The sequence below is a fragment of the Cololabis saira genome, chromosome 14 (genome assembly GCF_033807715.1).
Source record: "Cololabis saira isolate AMF1-May2022 chromosome 14, fColSai1.1, whole genome shotgun sequence".
Taxonomy (NCBI): domain Eukaryota; kingdom Metazoa; phylum Chordata; class Actinopteri; order Beloniformes; family Belonidae; genus Cololabis; species Cololabis saira.
In genome coordinates this window covers 12,117,187-12,131,649 of record NC_084600.1, presented here as the reverse complement: position 1 = coordinate 12,131,649, position 14,463 = coordinate 12,117,187, and the positions used below count along the sequence as shown (strand labels likewise).

General features: G+C 38.4%; 1 protein-coding gene across 2 annotated transcripts in view; it reads left to right on the top strand.

The window, feature by feature from the left end:
• aldh3a2b (aldehyde dehydrogenase 3 family, member A2b) overlaps nucleotides 1-12,864 on the top strand; it is a 14,861-nt gene extending 1,997 nt beyond the window's left edge. Inside the window, exons 2-11 of one of the 2 annotated variants that reach the window (XM_061739702.1) lie at nucleotides 1,312-1,474; nucleotides 2,838-3,069; nucleotides 4,985-5,070; nucleotides 6,021-6,229; nucleotides 7,818-7,935; nucleotides 8,063-8,204; nucleotides 8,316-8,482; nucleotides 9,066-9,165; nucleotides 10,409-10,647; nucleotides 12,069-12,864. In XM_061739702.1, coding sequence (XP_061595686.1) covers nucleotides 1,313-1,474; nucleotides 2,838-3,069; nucleotides 4,985-5,070; nucleotides 6,021-6,229; nucleotides 7,818-7,935; nucleotides 8,063-8,204; nucleotides 8,316-8,482; nucleotides 9,066-9,165; nucleotides 10,409-10,647; nucleotides 12,069-12,083 — 1,470 coding nt within the window. In that variant the 5' untranslated portion in view covers nucleotide 1,312 and the 3' untranslated portion in view covers nucleotides 12,084-12,864. Of the gene's footprint in view, nucleotides 1-1,309; nucleotides 1,475-2,837; nucleotides 3,070-4,984; nucleotides 5,071-6,020; nucleotides 6,230-7,817; nucleotides 7,936-8,062; nucleotides 8,205-8,315; nucleotides 8,483-9,065; nucleotides 9,166-10,408; nucleotides 10,648-12,068 lie in introns of both variants that reach the window. The other variant, XM_061739703.1, reaches the window with a different exon arrangement.
• The last annotated feature ends 1,599 nt before the right edge of the window (nucleotides 12,865-14,463 follow it).

Here is a 14,463-nt window from a genome sequence, read left to right as displayed (position 1 = left end):
GATCACATGTTCAATGTACATTTTCCTTCCTTCTGGACTTCACACGAGTTTTAGCAAATGACTGAGGTTACAGAGGTTATCTTGGTGACCTTGAACACTATAATACTCTGCTCTTTGAACCCTCTTTGCTGGTCAACTACTCATAGAAATGACAAAACAGTTTTTTTAATTTCCTCTATTTGAAATCAATTTGTTTGACTGGGGGTTGGTAGAGTCTTCATTTTTTGTAGATTATTTTAAGCTACTTTAGCCTGAAAAATCAACCAGTCTTACTCATGTTGTGTTAAAAACAACAACAGTTAACCTCTTTATCATTGTATTGACCTCCAAAACTACAATGTGACTTGACATCATTAAACAGTCGTCTTTTTACATGACTTTTACATGAAACTGTTTTAAACCCTTTACACGGCAGCTTGTTCTCAGGCTTCTGCTCTTATCAATCAACCTTTATTTGAATTCGGAGAAATCATTGAGAGCAAGCCCTCATTTACAATGATGCCGAATGCACAACAACCATATAAAAAGAATAATACAATAAAAATAAAAGAGAAAAATTAAAAACAATTACAAACATGAGTAAAATGGTCAGCAATCAAGGATTTGAATTGACCAAGCTGCACAAACATTTCCAACTTCAATGCATGTTGCAAAATGTTCCAACTGTGAGCCGCGCAGTAGCTAAATGCAGTTTTTCCACATTCAGTCCGTGGACATGAGACTTCCAGCATGAGAAAATCAGAGGAGCGGGTTGAGTATCTGCCATTATGCCACCTCAGTAAGGAGCTAAGGTAATGAGGAAACCTTCCAATTACGGCTTTATAAACAAAGAGAAACCAATGCCTATCACGTCTGACAGAAAGGGAAGTCCACCCAAGTTTTTCATATAAGATGCAGTGATAAGTAGAATAGCTGTCACTTAAATGACACATACCTGTACATCCTGTACAGGGGGGTCTGGGAGTAAAGGGGTTGTAATCATCTTTAGAATCAGAATAAGAATCAGAATCATGTTTATTTGGCCAAGTCAGGTCAAACAAGACAGGGAATTTGACTCGGTTATTTTCGCTCACTGTACAGTAAATTAATTTGATATTAAAATAAAAAAAAAAAAAATTAAAGCCAATTTGGAACTTTATGGTTATTAACATGGCTCAACTTTGCTTCATATTCTCGTAAAGCAGCCGACAGAAACCATCATGTCTGAGACCATCATGTCTGAGACCATCATGTCTGAGACCATCATATCTGTATCCATCATGTCTGAATCCATCATGCCTGAGACCATCATGTCTTCCCATCTGATTGCAGGATGTCTCAGGAGCAGCAGGCAGTGGCTCGTGCCAGAAAAGCCTTTGAAACAGGTAGATCCAAACCCCTGGAGTACCGCATCATCCAGCTGAAGAACCTGCAGCGGCTGTTCGCCGAGCGGCAGAAGGACATTGCAGATGCTGTAAAGAAAGATCTTAATAAGGTGAGTTTAATAAGAGGAGAGTTTAAAATACAGGGGGCTTAAAAAACCTTCATGTGTGTTTTTTCCTTACAAATTCAGATGGACATCTCCATCTCACTCACACAGCACTGTCAAATACAAATCAAACACCCCCAAAACCAAACACCCATATAAAGATAAAAAGATAATACGGGTTCACTTAAGATTTTTAAAGTGTTTATTTTTGTCTTTAAACTCCAAAATACAGTACCTCGAATTAAAGTGTTCAAAAAGACTAATCTACTTTTGATTGTAAAATAAATCCATCCTGAGAAGAGTGAAACATTGTTCTTGAATTCATTCAATTCTTGAGTATAAGATAATTCCTCACAACGTTCTGTTTTTGTGGTTGGTTACTTGTTTTCTTTTGTACTTGTTTTTTAGTTAAATTTTACTTTTAAGTCCAGCACCAGTTAAGGTTTGGACACACATGTCCACCCATTGTGAACGAGTGGGCGTGTTTGCTACTGGACTTGTGTCTGCCGATGCGTGTTCTTCCTTCTATTGTGCTCCACAATAAGATCAGGTTCTCACACATAACAAACCAGAGGAGCCTCCGTCGGCTCTTCACGGCCTCTGAGCCGTGAGTCCATTAACAATAATAATACTGTGTACAAAAAGAGGCCAGAGCTACATGACGGGTACATTTAAATTATGAATGAATCCTGAACAATATGACATCAGTTTAAAAAAAGAGATAGAGATCAGCTGAGACTGAGAATAGCCTTTAAGGTACCTGGGCTGAGAAAGATTTAAGATTACTCAGAAAGGTTTTTTGAAATCACAGTGAAGAGCTACTGGCTAGAAATGTTTAAGGCAGAGCGAGTTAGACTAAATTAGATAAGATAAGATAAGATAAGATAAGATATCCTTTATTTTCTCCCTCAGTGGGGAAACTTATTTTTGTTGTCAGCAGTACACTTAGCACACACATGCAGGGGCGGGGTAAAAAGACTGAAAAGTCAGAATAAAAAATATATAAAAAATACAAAAAATATATACAAAATATGTATAATCACAGAATATGAACAGTATATACAGTTGGTTGAAAGAAGAAACGGTGCAGAAAAAGCAGGTGGAGTGTTGAGAGGTAGACTGGCAGATTGGCAGATATTTCACATCTTATATTATTGCACATCTTATTGTCATATTATTGTTATTTAAATTCACACTAAAGTGATATTTGGTCCTTGATGTCCAACAATCCAGCGAGAATCAGTCCTTCAGTCAGTCAGCTCAGGATACTAAACCTCTTTTGCTGGTGCAAATAAAGTTTGTCATGTATGTAGAGCTCCTAAATTTACAGAACACAATACAAACTTAAAGTTCCTGTGTTTCTCCCCAGAGCGAGTGTGGGACGCAGCTGTATGAGACTCTGGGTGTGGAGGGAGAGATCGACCTGGCTCTCAAGAAGCTGAAAGAATGGGCCGCTCCCCGACCCGTGGAGAAGAACCTGCTGACGCTCTCGGACACGGTGTACGTGAAGCCCGAGCCCCTGGGGGTGGTGCTGATCATCGGGGCCTGGAACTACCCCTGGGCCATCACCATCCAGCCCCTCATCGGAGCCATCGCTGCTGGTACGGCACCGCGCCGGGTCAAAGTGCAGGGCGTGGCGGAGTCAGGTTCACATTCGATCCCAGCGGGTTTTTGCTCTGTGAGATTTGTGGCGCAAGATGCATGACCTTTGCTCGCTCCGATGAGCTCAGGGCTGCACTGAACGCTAAAACCATTTAGATATTTTTCTGATACAACAAACTATGTACAGTACAATGCCAGAGTGTCTCCTAGTTCCCAGTTGAGTTTCGTCACTTAGGGGTCGAAACCACTCCAGTTCCTTTTTTTGTGTCAAAATCAAAGAAAGCTCTTGTTTTCAGAGCTTGTGATAAGTGGGTCAAAGGTCACTCTGTGAACCGTGAAAAAAAGTATTTTGTAATACAAGAGTTGATTTGTCATTTAAATATTTGTGTACTATGATCCCCTCATCGAGGTATGTGTATTGTATTTTTGTAGGTTAAAATCTGATGTATTTATACAACTTTTGCCCCAAAAGCTACTTAGAGTTTGTGCAGAGACTCTAAAAGGGTCTGCTCTGATCTCTTTTGTAATGCAAAGCTCGCTGTGGAGAGTTGTCTTGTGACTCTTCAGCATGACACTTCAGTATTTCTAACACATGCTTATAAACCATCCCATGAGTTAACTTCTTTAGATATTACTGCAGGAAGAGTAGCACCTCTAGTCATATCCTGCTTCAGCTCAGACACCAGAGGAGCGGGGCTTGGCGCCCAGGCAGCGGGTATTTGCAAAGTAGTGAACTTTGAGCTTTGCTCTGATGATATGGGATCTTACGTAAGTGCACATGTCAGCTCTGTGGGTCAGAAGTGTTTGATAAACTGATGATGACAGAGATCATAAAATAAAGATGGAAGTCAAAGATCAACTTCACCATCTCCAGATATCTAGAACTAACTCATTTAACCGTTTAAAGTGTTGTACTTTCAAGCGTTGTGCGGTCAAAGTTGAATATTAGTGGAGTGTGGATAGGGTACCTGCAGTCAAACTGAGGTAATTTAACCATGTCTGTGTACAGTGTACTGTGTCCGTGTGTAAAAAGGACTGTTTTTATAAGTAGATCCTCTCCTGCTCCTTAATAGTCCAAATCTGCTTTGATAGAGCTGGATCAGTTCTCAAATAATTACAGCATAATAGACAAATGTTCGAAGCAGAGCCTATAAGCTCTCCTCCCTTTGCGTCAATTTGCAGTAATTTGCACGAATTTGAAAGGATAACATGAACCAGACCACGATTTGTGCACAAACAGCCCTTTCTACACCTTTCTGTAGACTTACAAAGTTAACATTACTTTGGTTTGTCTGTAGGAACCCTATATAATTTGCTAACAATAATCACTGTTCTGCTTCAAACATATTTTCAGTTCTCATTCAAAACTGCTTCTATTCTTGTCATTTTTGGTCCCGTATAAGATTTGATAGCAAATCTGAGGTTGTTATAATATTAAAATGTTATTTTCAATTTCAATTAAATTTTATTTATATAGCGTCTATTACAACCGAAGTTTTCTCTAGGATCTTTCCAGAGACCAGAACATGACCCCTGAGCAATTATTACATAAACATAATATAAACAATGGCAGGAAAAACCTCAAGCCAAATAAGCGGCAAAGAAAACTCCCCTTTAGGAGGAAGAAACCTGGACCAGGACCTGGATCGTTATTCTGTTTGAGTGATAGTGATTTTACTGATCAACAACAGAACTGAGCAGTTCTTCTTTTTTTTTGTCTGTAGACACATTTACACTTTCTTTTTAGTAGTTAACCCTTTCAGCATGTTTCACTTTAAGTTTGTTTGTAACTTAGTAGAGAAAACTGCATCAATCAGCATGAAGGGAAACTAACAAGCACATATTCATGGTGTTCATTCATAGTGATTCATTCTGTCACGTCACTCATGCCGCGTCTCTCATCCACCTGTCCAGGTAATGCAGCGGTGGTGAAGCCCTCAGAAGTCTGCGTTCACACTTCAAAAGTTATGGAGGAACTGCTGCCAATTTATATTGACAAAGTAAGGATGGGTCATGTAAATTCAAGGAAACAAGACACGATTATTGGTAGGCCTGTGTTGAAAAAATCGATTTCCCAATTCTAAATCGATTCTCATATTAATTCCTAAAAATCGATTCATATGTCTAAAGATCGATTTTTTTTTAATTTTTTTTTTTGGGGGGGGGGATTTTTTTTAATTTTCTTTTATTTATTTATGTATTTTTTTTTCATCATTACATTACAACTTTTGGTTATTTTTTTGTTTATCCCCAAAAAAGGAATGTTTTGTTGGACACGACAATAACTGGTGCCATGTTTTTGCCTTTAAATATGTTTAAAGGTATGAAAACATTAAAATGTTCAGTTATAATTGCATAAATTGTCTATATTTCATTACTTTATATACTGTCTTGGGGTTACATTTGCAAAAAATGCTAAAAACCAAATTCTCAAAAATGAAAAACCAAAATAGACCGAAAATGGAACAAATAAAAATGGAATGTGGGAAAAATCGGGAAAACCGATTTCATCCGTCTCTGTTTCCTCCCTGGATCTGTTTAGTAATTCTGACCCACATGATGTTTCTGAAAGCAGTTCTATCAGCATTCTGGGAGCTGATTGGTCCTTACAGCATCATTAGCTGCCAATACTTGCTGTTTAATCTCAATATAATACTAGTAGTAATATTTTGCATAACTACAGTCATATCATTCATGCAAAAGCTCAAAAAACAGTTTTAATAACACTAACCCAAATCAATATCGGAATCGAAACGAATCGGATCGAATCAAATCTTGATAATCGATTCTGAATCTTAAGAATTGGAATCGAATCGATTCTTGACATTTGAATCGATCCCCAGCCCTAATTATTGTTTAGTTTGGGGAGGGTTTGTTCTCGGCAGACCGCGTGAAATGGCTGAATCGTACCATGTGAGATCTTCATTTAAGACTTTGACCTGTGTGGCAGGAGCTTTACCCCGTGGTGACGGGAGGTGTGACGGAGACCCAGGAGCTGCTCCGTCAGAGGTTCGACCACATCTTCTACACCGGGAACAGCATGGTGGGCAGAGTGGTCATGGAGGCCGCCTCCAAACACCTGACGCCCGTCACCCTGGAGCTGGGCGGCAAGAGTCCCTGCTACATCGACAAGGACTGCGACATAAGCATAGCCTGCAGGTCCGAGTCTTTTCACTATTCCTCGTCTTAAAGGAGACATGTTTAACTAATAACTCAAAAACATGAACATAAGATAAGATAAGATAAGATAAGATAAGATAAGATAAGCCTTTAATAGTCCCACAGAGAGGAAATTTGCAGTGTACAGCAGCAAAGGGGATAGTGCAAAAACAAGAGGCATCAATAGAAAAAGTAATAACACAGTAATAATAATAACACACTATAAACAGTAAACTGGTATACAATAATAATAATAATAATAATAAGAAAGATAAATAATAGAGAGAAATACTAGTATATAAAAAGATAACTGATGGATATTTACAGATGGATATTTACATAATTGCACGTTGCAGTGAGTAACGAGACCCTGTCACTTTATTTGTTGTTGACCAGATCTGAAAGTGAGTTATTCAGTGAGCAGTTAGGATCTTTAGCGTGCTGTTACATCCCAGACCTAGTAGTTAAGATCATCTGGGTTGGGTTTTCCTGTACCTCAGACATGGTTAGATGCCACACCCTTTTCAAAAGAGGCACAGCCCACAGAAGAGAAGACAGACATTTCATAACAACTCAAGAACTTAAGACTTATCTTTTCCCGTCTTTTTACAACAATTTACATCTATAACACCAAAACATGGAACATTTTAATTCAGATTCTGTGAGACAGAGTTCATTGTTTAGAGTTCATTTTATAACATTTTACATGTTATAAAAACACAAATATATCCAAGTTCATTAAGTGTTTTAAATTGAATAATAAGAGAGTTAAGGATATTTTATTTTGAAAGGGTGTGGTCACTTCCCCTGGTCTGTCGTGAGGGTCAACTGAGGGATTGTGGGTCAAAAGTAAAAGCGCGGGACCACAGACAATGGAGGCAGGAAGGCGTGACACGGGATAGAGAATTACACTGCGTTCAAGAGGCGCAAACAGTAATTGTGTCTGATTTCAAATGTATTTTATTTTGTGATTGTGTCCAAAATGCTTTGAACAGACAGTGGACACTTCATGTGTTTATTTGTATACGTTGGGTCAGCGTTTAGTTACAATGGACTCATATGGACTCTCTGCTTCTATTTGTAGTTTTCACGGTGTTCTATGATTTTGCCAATGGAGGAGAAGGAGAACAAAAGAAAGAAAATCAAGACATCAGTTTGGATCGTGGACTTTGTTGATGTCTTGATTTTCTAATGAATTAATAGTAATTAAAATAATAAATAATAATAAATAATTAATTTCATTAGTAATTCTCTATCCCGTGTCACGCCATCCTGCCTCCATTGTCTGTGGTCCCGCGCTTTTACTTTTGACCCACAATCCCTCAGTTGACCCTCACGACAGACCAGGGGAAGTGACCACACCCTTTCAAAATAAACTATCCTAAACTCTCTTATTATTCAATTTAAAACACTTAATGCACTTGGATATATTTGTGTTTTTATAACATGTAAAATGTTATAAAATGAACTCTAAACAATGAACTCTGGCTCACAGACAGTTACAGATAGTATTTTTAAATGCAGTGTTTGTTATGCTGCAGCAGCTCCTTGCTGACGCCCTCATGTTAATCCCCACGGTGCTTTACAGGCGCGTCGCCTGGGGAAAATACACAAACTGTGGTCAGACGTGCATCGCCCCAGACTACATCCTGTGTGAGCCCAGCGTCCAGGACCGGGTCATCCAAGAGGTCAAGAAGGCTGTTAAGGTAGGGAAGACGTGAAAAACACAGCTCAAAGTGGAGAATTCCCACATTAAGGCAAAGCCAGGCAAAGCCAGGTTACATTCACTCCATTTTAAAGATCCTTTATTCCTATTTGCTGTCATTTTTACAGGAGTTCTACACAGACAACCCAAAAACCTGCCCAGACTACGGACGCATCATCAATCAACGCCACTTCAAGAGGATCATGGGCTTGTTAGACGACACCACGGTCGCAGCAGGAGGAGACAACGATGAGGCAGACTGTTTCATAGGTAAAAGTTCAGTCATTTAGATCAAGCATCAACCTCCCAACAGATTTCCTTGAAAGCTTTCCATCGGGTGTTTTTAACTACAGTCTGATGGCGTTTTTGTGCTCTGTTCAGCTCCCACAATCCTGCGGGATGTGAAGCCCGAAGCAAAGGTGATGCAGGAGGAGATTTTTGGACCCCTGCTTCCCATCCTGCCTATCAGTGGCCTGGATGAGGCCATCAAGTACATAAATAAGAGAGAGAAACCTCTGGCCCTGTACGTCTTCTCATCACATGACAAGGTATCCAACTGTTATTTTTGGAATTCCTCATCGAATGGTAAATATAGATCCCGCAAAACTCAGGCTTATATCATATTCTTTGATAACGGCAAAAAAACTTATCCTGCAATTCTGGAAAGGGAAAGATATTCCCTCATTGAATGATGGATTACTGAATTGACAGATACACTCCACCTGGAGAAAATAAGATACACTGTTAATGACAAACTACCAGAGTTTGAAAAGATTTGGCATCCTTTAATCTCTTTTCTTAAAGGAAATTGAACTGTGCAGTCTGTGGGTGGATATGGGAGGGAGCATTTCTTTTTCCTTTACACACAATCGAGCCCAACTGTTCTTTGCCCCCCCCTTTTTTTAATTATTTTTACTATTATTTGTATTTAATCTACTGCTATCTATTGTTCTTTTTTTTGTGTAAAAAAAAAAAATGAAACGATTATATGTCTAAAACTGTTGCAATTGAAAATTATTTGTTCAATAAAAATATTTGAAACAACGACAAGGTATCTAACAGCACTTGTACCACGAATGGGTACCAGCACGTAGGTCATGGATCGTGTTTGACTTGATTTTTCTTTTGAAGGTGATACACAGAATGAGAGACGAGACCTCCAGTGGAGGATTTCTGGCCAACGACTGTCTGGTTCACTTTTCGGTCAACTCGTTGCCATTTGGGGGAGTAGGTGAGTACACGCAGTGACCAGATGAAAACAAGTTTGCAACTTGCTCTTGTGTTTCCAACTGGGGCAAAGGTGTGAGTGATTGAATGGATTGTGTAAGTGAGGAGCAGGGTGTTAGGGTGCCCTCTAGTGTCACACTTTAACAAAAAAAAGAAATACTTTGGCCCAAACAGCCACATTTGCAATGAAGGGTTTCAAAAGTATGGTCTAGCTCAGGGGTCGGCAACCCAAAATGTTGAAAGAGCCATATTGGACCAAAAACACAAAAAACAAATGTGTCTGGAGCCGCAAAAAATGAAAAGTCTTGTATCAGCCTTAGAATGAAGGCAACATGTGCTGCATGTTTCTAGATTAGTTATAACTGGGGGAAGATTTTTTTTTTCATTATGCACTTCAACAAAAGTTGTAATTTCGAGAAAAAAGTCAAAATTTCAAGAAAAAAGTCGAAATGTTGAGAAAAAAGTCGAAATGTTGAGAAAAAAGTTGAAAAGTCGAGAAAAAAGTCGAAATGACGAGGAAAAAGTCAAAATTTCGAGAAAAAGTCAAAATGTTGAGGAAAAAGTCGAAATGTTGAGAAAAAAGTAGAAAAAAGTCAAAATGTTGAGGAAAAAGTCAGAATTTCATGAAAAAAGTCAAAATGCAGAGAAAAAAGTCAAAATTTCGAGAAAAAAGTCAAAATTTCAAGATTAAAAAGGCAAGGAAAAAGGAAGAAAAAAAAGAAAAAAAGAAAAAGGAAAAAAAGAAGAAAAAAAAGGGTGAGAAAGAAAAAAGAAGAAAAAAAGGAATAAAAGGAAAAAAGAAAAAAAAAAAAAAAGGAAAAAAAAAGGTCAAACATTTTTGAAAAAGCTCAAAGGAGCCACTAGGGCGGCGCTAAAGAGCCGCATGCGGCTCTGGAGCCGCGGGTTGCCGACCCCTGGTCTAGCTTGAAAAGACCAAGTATCCCAGTTTGCTGGTTAAATCCCAGTAAATAAAATTGTGGAAACATTACATCATGACTTTTCAGACTGTTTTCATTCCCTTGAACCATCCGGTTCAGGGTTTTAGCCCACTCTAATCCCAAATCAAAAGACCTTTAGACAATGATACAATGTAACTTTAACGTGGGGGACATAAGAACATGTTGGCCCTTTTGGAAACAAACAGTCCTGAAGGAACTTATTCATAACCTCAGTGACTTTATTTTCACTGAAATCCATTACTAGTGAAGCCTGCATTTCTTCTCACTCTCTTTGTATTTCACTGACAGGAAACAGTGGAATGGGCTGCTACCACGGCAAGTACAGCTTTGACCAGCTGAGCCATCTGCGTGGCTGTCTCATCAAAAAACTGAACATGGAGGGGGTGAATAGCATGAGGTATCCACCTCACACACCTAAGAAACTGGGCTGGGCTCGCTTCTTCATCCTGAAGACGGCCAACCTGGGCTGGATGGGCCGCATGGTGCTCTTTGCTGTTGTGGCTGTGGTGGCTGCTGCAGTGCTGCAGGTGAGAGACACCGAGCTTCACAGCACTGTGACGCCAAAGTGATGGAAATTGTGGTTTGGTGCAAAACCAGCAATCTGTAAGAGGCTGAGTTTAAAGAGTAAAGATGAAATACATGATCTCCATTTAAATATTTAAAAACTTAAAGGAGCATGAGGCAGGATTGAGGCAGGATGTATGAAAAAAATTCGTATACGTTTTAAGTTTTCTAGTAATAATGTCAGATGAAGCGTTCCAAACCAAAAAGAATGAGCCCTCTAGTGTATCTGTCCGTTGCCTTGAACAGGCTGTGTGCTGCAAAATGTGCTGCAATTGTGACCGGAATTTCCCGCGCTGTCCTGCAGATGTGACGTCAAATGACGCTGCATGCGCGTTCTCCCCGTTCTCCCGTGCCGGTGTTGTGCCAAAAAGTGATTGCCTGCCAGAATCTGATTTCTTCTGATTTCTGGCCGCGGGAGTGCGCACAGCAGCCCGTTGAGCGATAGCGCTAAAACGTCAGATTTTCAGATTATGAAGCTCAAGAATGAGATCAAGTCATATTTAGGCAGAAACAACTTTTCATTAACTGTATTTGGCCTTCAATCAATTTTTGGTAGGTGAAAATGCCTATTGTGTGTTGTAATGGTCCTTTAAAAGAGTTAAAAGCAATCCTGTGAGCTCTAGTATTTATATTATGAAGCTCAAGAAGGAGATCAAATCATATTTAGGTAGAAACAACCTTTCATTAATTGTATTTGGCCTTCAATCAATTTTTAGCAGGTAAAAAGACCCATTTTCAGGGGAGAAATCAGATTCTGGCAGGCAATCACTTTTTGGCACGACACCGGCTTCACTGTTGGCTGCAGTACCCCCGACGGCCGTCGTGGCGAAGGGTGGCGCTAGAGAGTCTCATTTCTTAAAAGGAGCCTCATGCTCCTTTAATTTCACATTGATAAATTGCAAGGGATTTGCACACTTCTCCCTCTACAATGCATAATATCCTAAAGTAATTCAAGGAATCTGAAAGAATTTCAAGGTGTAAAGGGCGAGGTGGAACTCAACACACCCAGACTGCCCTGCATCAAGAATAATCCTAAAATCATATGGACAAGGGATTCGTTCAGGAAACCTTTGTGAAGAAAAAAAGAAGTCAATGTCTACAGGCAAAAGGGAGGATTAAAAAGTAGTAAAAGACTGTCTCAAATGTCTTTTCGATCTGGATTGTGATGCAAATATGAAACGTTGAATATATACGGACAAGTTATATGAAGTTGTGAAGAAAAATCATGAGATATTTTGGTTTTATGCCCTCTGCAATGTGTGTGTGTGTGTGTGTGTGTGTGTGTGTGTGTGTGTGTGTGTGTGTGTGTGTGTGTGTGTGTGTGTATTTTACTTCACAACTTTTAGCTGTTTTATGAGCTGTTTTTTTTTCTCTTTTTTTCCAGAAATATCTCCTTTGAGGACGTCCTTCTGCTTCCTGAGCAGCAAGTCTTCTGTCTTTACTTTGCTATGCAACAAGTTATAACAAGTCCAATCAGCATTTTCAATGAGATGGCCCCTTAGGTGTTGCCTTAATCAATAGACATTTCAATAAACCTATAGAGCTCATTATAGAAAATGACTTATTTTCAGGAATGCTATTATTTATTATCATGTATGGCCCTTAAATTTGTTTTGAGTATCACTATATTCAGTTCATTTTAAAGGAGACATATTATTGATTATGCATCTGTGACGTGCTTTGGTCACAATACCACGGATCAGAAGTTGTGAAGGCTGAATAATTCTGCTGTGAATTTGTTTATTTCATGGGATTGCACATATTTTTTTTTTAACATCACGTCATAAAAACAAAATATGGGACAAAACATACAATTTTAATGAAGTAACAACAAGGCCTACCGCACAGTTTTAGGTTTAAGGAACAATAGATGAGAAGGACTGGAAAGATGAAGTTCATCTATTTTAATCACGACTGTTTTTATTGTGTTTTTTACTTTTCTTTCTCTGAGTTGGCTGGGAAGTCAAACTGGAGCATGTGAAGGACATTTTTATTAAATACAGCAAAAGCCTCCAGCAGCTGGAAGTTTTCTAGGAAATTGTTTTGTGATTAGTTTAAACAATATCAAAATGATTCCCGTATCTCACCATTAACATTTCAAGAGTTTGTAATTAATAAATGAATAAATACATATATATTTGATTTTATTAGTAAAATAAATATATTCCTATTTGCTTAAACTTGTTATGTTTTTATTTCTTGATAATGTACTTTTACTGACATGTTGGAGTTGGTCACCTCAATCTTTTACCCGTGGGTTCTCCAAGCTGCTTTAAGGAAAATAAACTTTTTTATTTCAGCTATTCCATAATATTTTAAACTTCCCTTTTCACTATTTCTGTGTTTCTTTATTCTTTATAATGAACAAATCCCAAACCTTTTTGGAAAATTAGAATCATTATCAAATTATATAGTCATTCATTAGTTAATTTGTACTTTCATCCATCTATCTGTTCTTTCGTTCATTTGTTCATGGATGGATGGATGGATGGATGGATGGATGGATGGATGGATGGATGGATGGATGGATGGATGGATGTCCTTGAAGTTCTCCCCATCTCCACCAAAGATCACTGTGATACACTTCAGCCCACACACCCCACTGCCCACCCCACCCCTTTTTTTTTAAGTTTTCTTTTTCCACAGGTGCTGTTTGAGTTTTACAGAAAGCATTCATGATGCTGTTTACAGAAGTGACACGAAGCCACCATTAAAGTAGCAGAGACATGCAGCTACCACTGAACCTATCGCTGTTTCACTTACAGTATCCTCCCAAGAGCCAAACTCCTCTTTGGTATGAATTTTTAAGTTCTCATCGCTACCTGGACTTGTTGGGACTTCTAAATACTAGACACAGTACTGGAGTTGAGGGGGGATGAGGGGGGATGAGGGGGGATGGCATCCCCCCCTCAATATCTTATTTCACAAATTTCACCTTCAAGTACATTTTCACTTGAAATAAGTAAAAATTGTGTTTTCTGATTGTCATTTTATCCTGCATGTAAAGCACCATGTGTTGCAATTTTTAAATGTATGATATGGTGCTATATAAATAAATAAAATTTAAGTTTAAGTTTTAAGTTTAAGTAGGAAAATCTGCCAGTGGGATTTATCTTGATGTATTTATCTTTATCTAAAAATCTTGTTCCACTGGCAGATTTTTCTACTTATTTCAAGTGAAAATCTACTTGAAACAGGGGAAAATTGTTGTTTTTTCCAGTGATGAGTCTTGTTTTAAGTGTAATTAGATTTTCTTTACTAAAATGAGACATTTTAACTAGAAATAAGATTTTGAGTTTTTGCAGAGATCCATTTTACTTATCCTGTGAAGGACAGAGTCATATTGATAAGTTCAGAAAAGTGTTTTTTATTGTTGTGTTTTGATGTATTTGATGTAAGCCCAGTGGATATTTAAAGCTTACAGAAGGCTGCATTTAACTGCTGCTATGTCATTCCTGCAGTATTTCTGCAGGTGTTTTGGTCAGTGCTATTATTTGTGATATATTATGTTATTTGTAATCAGCACAAATTATCTGTCCCCATATGATAAAACCCACCATCCACCCTGATTTTTTTTTACAACTTGAGTACTGACTAGACATCAACATTTGACGTGATGTAGTCATCTACGTATGTGGATATCAGCATAATTAAGTATAATCAATTATAGACAACCCAAAATGTGACTTCTACTGATGTGAAGGTCAGGTCTTAGGGGGCTATTCAAAATATGTATTATGGGGGAAATAAAGCAGCTTTGAATGTGTGTAACCGTATCA